We start from the raw sequence: 10,367 nt of genomic DNA, 5'->3' as shown, positions 1-10,367 counted from the left end.
AGATTTTTTAGTTATTTTCCCATTGGTTTGTGTATATTTTCACATGAATATTTTTAATAGTTTTTCTTGTTTTAGTATCATATTTCATCCTTGGAGGGTCTCTTTTCAATCATGGTTTTAATGTTTTATTTTCCCCCAAAAGTTTTCATGTGCATGTGATCACTTTTTTTTTTTTTTAACCTTAGAAACTTCAATATGTATGATTTTTTTTTCTATTTTTGTCAAGAGCATCACTCCAACAAAAATTTGACAAGCAACAAAAGCCAACCACCGAGTTGGTAGCATGGTGGAATGGGGCTTTGTTTCCAATGGAGTGACCTATGTTCGAAACTCACGGGTGCGGTTCGCCCGTACTGGTGGGAAAGGTATGAGAAACTTTTTACCTGCATCAAATATTTTCTGATGGAAGAAGGGCCCAGTGAAAATTGCTACGTGGGTGGGGTTAATTCCCCTCATTTTGTTTCAGTAAAAACACAAAAGCCAGCTAAGAGACTTTCAACTAGTGGCCGTGGCCTTGATCTCTTTCTCAAAAGCAATCGTTTCCCACCGCTACTGTGCCAGCTTGCAACGGCGTCGGTTCTCCCTCTGAAACAAATTTCTTTTCTTCTATTGTCTCGCCTTGCAGCAAAACCAAAGCTAAAAGTCCACTTCCAAGAAAAGGAGATGACTTTTTTTGAAAAAGGAACCTTACGAAGAACTCTCTCAACTACTCCGCTTTGACTACCCACAATAATATCAATACGTGGGATGATGTCTGGACGCCAACTCAGCACCAAAACCTTGAGCAACAACAAAACCAAGAGAAAAACGAGAGAGCGGCAGAGCAGACGAAGCAAGAGCTGATATCGGCATTCTCCAAAATGATGCAACCCTCCATCCTATCTCTCGCCTCAGAGAAGGTGTTGACCACAGAACTTGAGCCTGACAATGCCATCGACTTTGCGAACATGGAAGATTTCCTCACCAATCTCTGGGCTTCTTCTGATGACGCCCGCACGTCTGCCATTGCTCCTAACACCAGCTCCATCTCTCCACCACTCCACAGCCAAGCCTCCAGCCTCCATTCCCCATTTTGTCAGAAGACCATGGATGAGGTCTGGGCAAAGATCAAGAGGGAGCAAACCGTCGACAGCCCCCACATTGGATATGCCCATGGTGCTTCTCACCAATCTCCCCTCGAGGAGATGACACTCGAAGACTTTCTTGTAAAGGTAGGTGTAATAAAAACAGGACACAATTCTTGTCTTCTCTTTTCACTTTCTCCACAACAGAGCCCATGCAATAATTCCAGCCTACAAATTGATGGTGAAGAGAGAGAGTTCAACCATATGCTGGAATTGGGGTGCAAGGACCCAGGGAGTCTCGTGTGCACCAAGAGTGGACCATCTTTAGGAGGAGTCCATCTTGGAGGGGGAGAGAACATGGGAGAGGCAGGGTTTGGGGCACAGTGGCTGGAGATGGGATCACCAGTAAAGCCGAGAAAAATAAGCCCCGCGTCCACTGACAGTCTATCACTAGAGCATGCGGACGGGCTTGGTGTATATGGTAGGGAGGAAGCAGGAGGGAGGAGCGGAAGGGGAAAGCGGGCTTTGAATGAGATGATAGGGAGGGTGATGGAGAGGCGAAAGAGGAGGATGATCAAGAATCGAGAGTCTGCTGCTCGTTCTCGTGCCAGAAAGCGGGTAATGTTTTTTCTTATCTTAATGCATTTTAACTAAATATCTACTATTTGCAAAAGGAATGGGCGACATGCTGTAAGAGCATGTTAAAGTTTGAGTATCCCTAAACTCGCACAAAAAATATTTTGGTTTGTTTGATAATTAAACCTTTTCTTCTACGTTTATCAATAGAATACCTAAACCAAAAAGGAAAATAAAATGGTGATAGAAGTCGGCACACCCCATAACGTAATGAAAAACAAGATATGGAACATCGAGTAAGAATCCATTGAGCAACAAAATAGATGATTTTTCCGCTTCATCTCTTTGTCAGGTCAATCAAAATGTAGCCAAGGATTACTGTCTTATATAGACAACTCATTACTCAATTCTACCTCATTACCAAATTAATGCCGGAAATGTTGAGAAACATGGAAGAGAATGCCGTAAAGAGATGCAAGGAGGATGTTTCTTATGATTCAAGGTGACTGAGTAGCATCTAATCTCCCTCTCATCTCTTCTTACAACCTTCTTACTTAATCCTTGCCCCCGTGCCTCTCTCTCTCTCTATTCATAGTGCTAGAATTATGCCCTCAGAAACCAATTTGTAAATTAATTTTAATAATTATTGAATTATTTATTTCTCCTTTTCACAAATATTTTTATTTGTTTATTGGGTATTTTATTATGACAGGAGATATTCAAATGGTATATATATTAAGTAACATTGTAGAAGAATCACACCGATGATAAACGAATCACAGGCGCAAAATGGTGGTTTTTTGATTCCTTATTAACTCATATTGTTCTAGGCCAAGTTACATATTTTAGGCCTACACTCGTTATGCTGCTATATAAATAGGATGATAGACTTCGTTATTGAGGTAGAGACCTTAAGCAAACGAGTAGGTGCACTGTAAAAGTACATACATTAAAGGAAATCCAAATATGAATACTTTCTGAAAGTGATCATTGACGTTGAGAAGGGTACTCAACATAATTAGTTTATATATTCTTTGGCCTGAGAGGTCTATACAGATATATTTGGTGTGTTCTTGTGCTTTGACTGAGTCAATTATTGATGGTCTTCTCAAGATCAAATATGTAGATAAAGTTGGGTCTTGAGTGCATTAGATAAATTTATATAGATACTCAATAAGGAATCCATCAGCCTCAATTTAAGGTAGTATATTCAGTATGTATGCATGAGGTTGGACCCAAAAAAAACTAGCCAATGAGATTTATAAAAATAATTTGGGGTCCAACTGAATTTACAAAATAAGAATTAAGAATTATATAAGCCAGGGATTTAATCAGTGATATTTTTCCGATCTTATTGGCTTATGTGGAATATAGTATAGTGGAAGGATAAATAAACAAAATTGTAAGCAAAAGGGATTTCACTAAATTAATCTTTTTTTCTAGGGGGTCAATTGCAAAGTGTTGATGGACATTTTTGCAATTTGTAAAAGCCCAAAATTCAGAATTAAGAGAATATAAAGAATTCTGAAAAATAGTTTTTCAGTGATAATCCTACGGCTGAGAATAGAAATTCCTAAGGATCCCACGCATATCATTGCCTAAGATTTTATGTGGTAGCTATAAATAGCCAGCGTTGGCCATCAGAACCATAAGTTACATAAAAAAGGTGCGAGAACTGCAAAACTCTTGGAGAGGCAGTGAGCGTGGATCTCTTGGGATACAACACGCTTGGGTTGCTAGAGGTGAGATTTTTGTTTCTATTACTGTTTGTTATTTTGCAGGATTTTATTTATTTATTTTCTTTCGTTGCGGGAAAAGATCCTCCGTTTCAGAAAAAATCATCCTGCACATAGCTCTTACATCATGGAAAACATGAGATGTCCTAGAAATCAGAAATGGCAGAATGAGGCGTTAGGTACTAAATACGGCAATCCTACCTCTCGTGGTGGCAATCCTTCCTCTATGGAAGACGGAGGAAGAAAAAAAAAAAGAAACGAAAAAAAAAGTGTTGTTTTGTCGAATAATCGAATGGTTGATTTTATTCGGATTTAGCTAAAATTTTAGTATATTCTTTCCGATATTAAGAGCTACAGATTGAACAATTTGGATCTTTAAAAAGTTTTCTCTATTGATTATTTTAAGGATCAATACTTGGTGAGATCTATCTTCTATTTTGATGTTTATTGTTGAAATTCGTCATATTGATGATGAATATTCTTATTGTTAAAGCCAAAATTAAATTTTGTTGATGTTTGTGCAACCTCTAGTTGATTTAAAGAGGATCTATTGTAATTTCATTATTATAAATAGTGAAAGTTTTTTGCTGGACTAGGTTCCGTGGTTTTTTTTCTTCACATAAAAAAAAAAATTATGTTAAAAAATTATATGGCCTCTTATGTGTGGTTTGCTTAATTATTTTGTTTGTTAACTGTTTGAGTAGATTGTAGAGATTATTGTCTCTTAGTAAGTGGTATCCCATTTAATTACATAAAGAAAGAAAAGAAATTTGTGGCATCATTATTTTTTGATTGCAGTTTTTCAACAATATTATACGGCAATCCTACTAGTTGAGAAAATCAGAAAAAATGTAAGCAAAAAGTATTTCACTTGTCTGTAACTCGTAATTTTCACTGCTAGAGTTGCTGGGTTATTAGTAGTTTATTGTCTATGGGGTTGGCCGTGTCTGAGAGGGTCCATAGTTGATAGAAGGGAAATGATCTTACTCAAGTTAGTACTGAGGAAGTATTTGCATGACATAAGAAGCAAAACAAATTATTGTGATTTAAATCTAATTCATTTTCTTTTCTAATTTATGTTTGAGCTTCCCAAAAATTACTCTACGAAGTTGAATTCATACATAAATGTTTCATTGTAGTAAATGGACTCATTTCTTTTTTTTGGTGTGTGAGAAAAGGAAAGCACCAACACAAGTAGAACACCAATCAGAATTGTGACTACTAAATAACAGCTTGGAATGTATAACCATATTAATTTTACACAAAATCTTCCTTCTTGCATGATTAAATCTTGGTTGAAAACCTTTCTCTGCATGATATTTTTGAAGGCCTACACCTTGGAGCTAGAAACAGAGGTCAATCAGCTCAAAGAAGAGAATGCCCTACTCCAAGAAGACAAGGTATCCGAGAACCCCTAAAAACTATACATTCTTATTTCTTACAACGAAAGAAAAATATATTCTCCTTTGAATGTTTGCTGACGTGCCCTAGAAATTGACAGTTATATCAAACATTTTCTATAAACTACTAACATTTATGAACCCTCGAACTAGGGTCACACCAACTATAAGAATATCTATTAGATTTTAACACTGAGTGCTTCTTTAACTACAAAAGGAATTGAAAAAAAAAAAAAAATTATTCTTCTTCTTTCAAGTTGGTAACATGGTTTATTTTGGCACCAAATTTGCAGCAAAAGCTCTAGGCAGAAACAAGGCAACTGGTACAGTCTCTCGCATCAACCCGTTTATATGTTTTTACTTTACAGAGAATTGAAGACATCAACTACTTATTCCTACTTACATTTACTAGTACTGGCACCCTTCCTATCTATCCTAAACCTCTTTTTTCCTTGTATCCACAGCTAGTTGAGTTGATGGATGAAAATGCAAGGTTCAGTGCACAGAAGGCTAAGTACACCCTTCGCCGGTGCAATAGTTGTTTGTGGTGAAATGCCTTCATGAGCAATAATCAAAGACCACCAGTATACTCAAGTGCAGCAACATCAGTAGTTGTTATGTACCTAAAGTAAAAATAATGATGTAAATGGAGTGCAAACTTTCTGCACCCGACTCTATCTCTTTTATCAGTTTTCCATTGATTTTTTTGAAGAAAGCGTATGCATCTTGACCTTAAGTATTAACATCCCTGAGAACATGCAAGATCCACACATTTAGTATAGCTCTCTCAATCCTTAAAATGAATATAGATAGAGGAAAAGAGTGAGAGAAAATTTGATAAGATGATTGATAATCAATAAAATGGAATACAGTATATACGTATAAATGATCTAGGTTTTATAATATCAAATAGAAATATTGAATCCATACAAGGGATAAAATAAAGAAAAAGGTAAGCTATGCAGGCCAGGAAGAATGACGAACATGCTTGAATAATGGCACTGGTTGGCGGATGCACATCTTAGTCTCCAAAGCTTGCATCCTAATCTTTGAGGATGCACGAACTAGGAGCGTGAATTGGGAGCTCAACATGGCTCTAGTTGGCGGTCGCGCATCCCGATCTCCAAGGACTTGCGTCCTAGTCCCTGAGAATATACGGACTAAGAGTGCAGACTGGGAGTTCGGCTTCGGAGTGGCAAGGGAGCTCGGCATGGTTTTGGTTAGCGGTCGCACGTCGAGGTCTCTAGAGACTTGCAACCTAGTCTTCCAGGATGCACAGACTAGGAGCTCACCCTAGGAGATCAGCAGGGATCTGGTCGGTAGTCGTGCGTCCCGGTCTCTAGGGACTCGTTCCTAGTCCCTAAGGATTCACGGACTGGGAGCTCAATCTTGCTCTAATCAGCGATCACATCATGATCTCTAGGGACTCACGTCCTGGTATCTAAGGATGCTCAGACTGGAAGGGCAGGCTAGGAGCTCGGCATGGCTCTGGTCGGCAAACGCGTATCCCAGTCTCCAGAAACTTGCAATTTGTCTCTGAGGATGCATGAACTGGGAGCTTGGCATGACTTTGGTCAACGATCATGCGCCTCGGTCTCCAGGGACTCGCATCCTGGTCTCCAAGGATGCAAATCCTGTACACATGGCACTCGGATCTCGGTTGGCATGGAAGAGCGACCTCCAGGGACTTGCATCTTAATCTCCAAGAACTCAGATCCTATACGCACGATGCTCGGATCTCAAATGGCACAGAAGGACGGCCTCCAGAAACTCACATCCTAATCTACAAGGATGTAGGCCCTATACGCGAAGTGCTTGAATCTCAGATGGCATGTAAGAGCAATTTCCAAGGAAGCGCATCCCGATCTCCAAAGGCACACATCCTGTTTGGAGAGGAGATAGCATTCAAGGATGGCCATGGAAGAGGAGTCAGATGCAAAAGTTGCTATGAGAGCTTGAAAGCCTCTTCGTAAAAGCTTCTCACCATGAGAGTTTGTCGCCTTGAGAGCTCAAGTGCCTCTTCTTGGAAACTTCTCGCCATCTATGTTTGGGAGTGTCTGGTCGTTCCTCCCTTTGGAGTCCCTTGGCCTTGTTTATATAAAGGAGAGAGCGTGAATCCATGATTTGGAGGCAAAAATCAAGAAATTGTCGTAACTTCCTTATCTGGATCAAAATATGTCGTAATCTTCTTTCTTGTTTGGACTCCGCCAAAAATTTAAATTTGTTCAAATTCGAATCTTTTCAAAATGCTCGTATCGATCTATGATGGGCGGATTAGATTTAGGCCACATCAGTAATAAATGAAACAAAATTCTATGTATACCAAAACTTCCAGAGAACGGAAAGTGCATTACACAGACTATCTACTGTCAACATCATCAAAGATCAAAAACAAAATGAAAAAGAAAAAATGTCATTAGAAACAAAGCAAGACAAAATTGTAGAATCTCCCGTTTGTAGAGTAGAAATGTTATCCATTGGTAGTATCTGAATGACTTGGTCAGTTAAGAGAAATTTAAAAAGAAAAGTACAATGCCAATTTATATAAGGACTCCACTGTATCCTAGTTGCTCAACTATCAAACCTTATATTAGTAAAGTTGTAAGTTGCATTTTATCCTTTCAGGAAAAGCATGTTTCTAGAGTCAATATCTGGTCAATTCAGAATAATAACAAAATCTTGCACAAACTGTCCACATACATGTAAATTTATAAATTTTGGTTAAAATGCTTGGTTTCAAAATGACAGTCAATTTAGATAGCAAATTTAGACAACAACAGAATCCTAAAATTGTTTTGAATCAGACAAAATAAAAAAAAAGAAAAGGTTTCCATTAAAAATTCTCTTAGAAGTAGCAATAAGCCAATAGCACTGGAAGATCCAATAAAAAACTGGGATTGATGAACAGATTATAGATTGGTAGCGACTTTTACCTGAGGCAAATCAGATTTACAGATAGCAAATTCCCTTCACTCGTCCATTACATGTCATACATCCAATATCACATCTGCTGCTGAGTGGATCTGGTCCTGCCACCCGTCACAGGCTTTACTTGCATTACCCGTCGAAATCTAACATCAATTCCCTCTTCTATCCTTCTGCGCAGCTCGTCCGGCAAAGTTTCTTTCCCTGCACCACTCAGTGCATCGCAAACTAGATTATATGTGAATTCTCTCGGGATAGATCCACCATCAACCATCTCCACCAAGAAATCCCTTGCCTCCCCAACTCTTCCAGTCTCACACAGGGAGTGTATGATTGGTGTATATGAACTCGTGGTCGGTGTGCCGTGTTTCCTCATCAGCATTTCTCTCATCATCTCAATGGCCTTATCAACCTCATTAACAGCACTGTAGTACCTAATGAAAGAATTGTACGTGACCCGATTAGGGGAGCAACCCTTAAGACACATATCGTCGAACAGCTCGTGTGCCCTCTCGATACGGTACGTTTTGCAGAGCCCATCGATCAAGCAATTATACGTGACGACATCAGGGACAAAGCGCTTGAACACCATCCTCCGAAACATATGATTCGCCTCCCAGATCCTCCTCCTAACGGCCTTGCGACACCCGGTCTGCAAGCTCCGCTTGCAGTAGAAGCTGATCAAAATCGTATAAGTGAACGTATCAGGCGGGCACCGAGCACCGGGCATCTCCATCTGGTCCAGTAAAAATCTAGCCTTTTTGAAGTCTCCGACCCTGCACAGGGCCGAGATGACGGTGTTGTAGCACTGCACGTCGGGCTTGCAGTGGAGCTGCTTCATGCGGTAGAATGCGGCCAGTGCTTCCTTGGTGAGACCCTCCTCGCCAAGAATCTTGATGACCGACGTCACGGTGGCGGTGCCGACGAGGGCCTCATTCGAACGGAGGAACCGCCAGAGAGTCGGGAGCCTGTTGGCCTTGGCCAGGACCCGGGACATCTCCCGGCATGTGAGCTCGTCGTGGAGGAAGCCGCACCGGGATTCCACCCAGGAGTAGAACTCCAAGGCCTTGGCGACCCCTAGTTTTACCTTGGTGGGGTCGCGGTAGGCGGGGGGGCCGTGGAGGCAGAGGCCGCGGCCCAGGTCGGCGGACTCGCGGCGGAGGCTGCGGCGGCGGAGAGGAGAGCGGTGGCGGAAGGACTGCCGGCGGCCAATAGAGCGGGGGCTGAGGAAGAAGAAGCGGGCGATGGAGGCGAGCACGTCGATGACGGCGGCGGAGGTCCAGCCGGGGAAGCCGGGGGAGGGGGTGAGGGAGGGGCCGAAGGGGCGGTCCTGCAGCATGGCGACCATGACTTGGCCCACGAGGAGGTTGCGAGACGCGAAGGGCCGGACGGTGGTGTTTGGCTGCATAGGTGGCGACGGTGGATTGCGGCTGCGGCCCTTCTCCCCGAGGAAATGCGATCAGGACATAAATCGGCGCCATGGCTGCAAAGTAAAACATACTTCCTCCCTTTCCTTTTTCTTTTGTTCTTTCTTTTTTTCTTTTTTCTTTTTTGCTGGAAAAAAGGGAAGAGATTGTAGACACAACAAGCTGTTTAACTCATGTTGGAAGGTCAAGATGAGGTTGTTGCCAACAAAAACAAAGTTTGCAACCAATCAGTAGAGCTATTAGCTTCTCAATAAATATAAGTAGCTTTGAAGCGATCTCTCAAAACATGTAGATTTGAAGCAATCGAGTTGCATGCTTAAATACCAAAAATCTAGCAATATATGATAGGCATCAATGTATGTTGTGCAATACTTTGATATCCAAGCATTTGTACATTTTTAATTTGTAGTGATTTAGATTGATTAGAGGAATAACTAGGTTCATATTCATGTTTTGACTAAGAGAATCTGAAATTTGCTGAGCAATTGTGATCCAAAAGGATTACTAGATTTGAAATAAGCCAGTCAAACCAAAAAAAAATAAAAAATTAGAAAATTTTTTGTCCGGATCTATCTCCCAATTCCAGAAAAATTCGGCAGTGTGAAAGAAGATAAAGTTGATATAGGAGTCGAGATCTATCTCCTGTAAAATTTTATTTTATATATTTATTTATACTAGTCGTGTTTATTTTTAGAAAGCTAATCATTTTGAATTAGAAGAGAAATTTGACCTGAATTGTATAAGGGTGAACCTCACTTGATGACAGAGTGCTGCCAACAGTTATTAGGACTAACTAAACCATGCCAGGTATCGAAGAAACTAGTGGATTCATGGACGCATACTACAAACTTTTTTATAATTTTTTCATTAGGGACATAATCAAATTTTAACCACATTTCTATATTTGTAATAGAATAATTCTAATATATTTTTTTAATGTCGAGTTCTATTTTAAGTATAATTTTGTATCGAGTTTAATGCTCGAATTAGGCTTAGGGTATCATGTCCTATAAATATATGCATAATATATTGTAAGGCCAGTCTTTGAGATATTAATAAAGTTTTTTCGAGAGAATTTCTTTTTCTAAGTAAAAAATTCTTCAATTCAGTTTTTTTCTATTTTCATGTTGATCTTTGAAGCATAACCTCGCCAATCAAATTGCCTTTTCTTTTTTTTTTTGCTGCATCATCACTATTACATTATAAAGAAAGGCTATGTACCTCAATTATTGAATCATC

The 10,367-nt window shown here is 40.0% G+C and overlaps 2 protein-coding genes across 2 annotated transcripts; one reads left to right on the top strand and one right to left on the bottom strand.

The window, feature by feature from the left end:
- Positions 1 to 359: 359 nt before the first annotated feature.
- LOC103697885 (protein ABSCISIC ACID-INSENSITIVE 5-like) lies at positions 360 to 5,492 on the top strand. The gene is made up of 4 exons (XM_026801412.2): positions 360 to 1,682; positions 4,705 to 4,776; positions 5,070 to 5,099; positions 5,241 to 5,492. The coding sequence occupies exons 1-3, from the start codon at positions 861 to 863 to the stop codon at positions 5,079 to 5,081; spliced, it is 906 nt and encodes a 301-aa protein (XP_026657213.1). The 5' UTR covers positions 360 to 860; the 3' UTR covers positions 5,082 to 5,099; positions 5,241 to 5,492.
- A 2,018-nt stretch (positions 5,493 to 7,510) lies between these two features.
- LOC103697883 (pentatricopeptide repeat-containing protein At1g77405) lies at positions 7,511 to 9,383 on the bottom strand. The gene has a single exon (XM_008779826.4). The coding sequence runs from the start codon at positions 9,107 to 9,109 to the stop codon at positions 7,778 to 7,780; it is 1,332 nt and encodes a 443-aa protein (XP_008778048.1). The 5' UTR covers positions 9,110 to 9,383; the 3' UTR covers positions 7,511 to 7,777.
- Positions 9,384 to 10,367: the final 984 nt, after the last annotated feature.

Source organism: Phoenix dactylifera, unplaced genomic scaffold (assembly GCF_009389715.1).
Source record: "Phoenix dactylifera cultivar Barhee BC4 unplaced genomic scaffold, palm_55x_up_171113_PBpolish2nd_filt_p 000113F, whole genome shotgun sequence".
Taxonomy (NCBI): domain Eukaryota; kingdom Viridiplantae; phylum Streptophyta; class Magnoliopsida; order Arecales; family Arecaceae; genus Phoenix; species Phoenix dactylifera.
The sequence above is the reverse complement of the archived record's forward strand: the minus strand, read 5'-3'. Positions and strand labels throughout refer to the sequence as shown.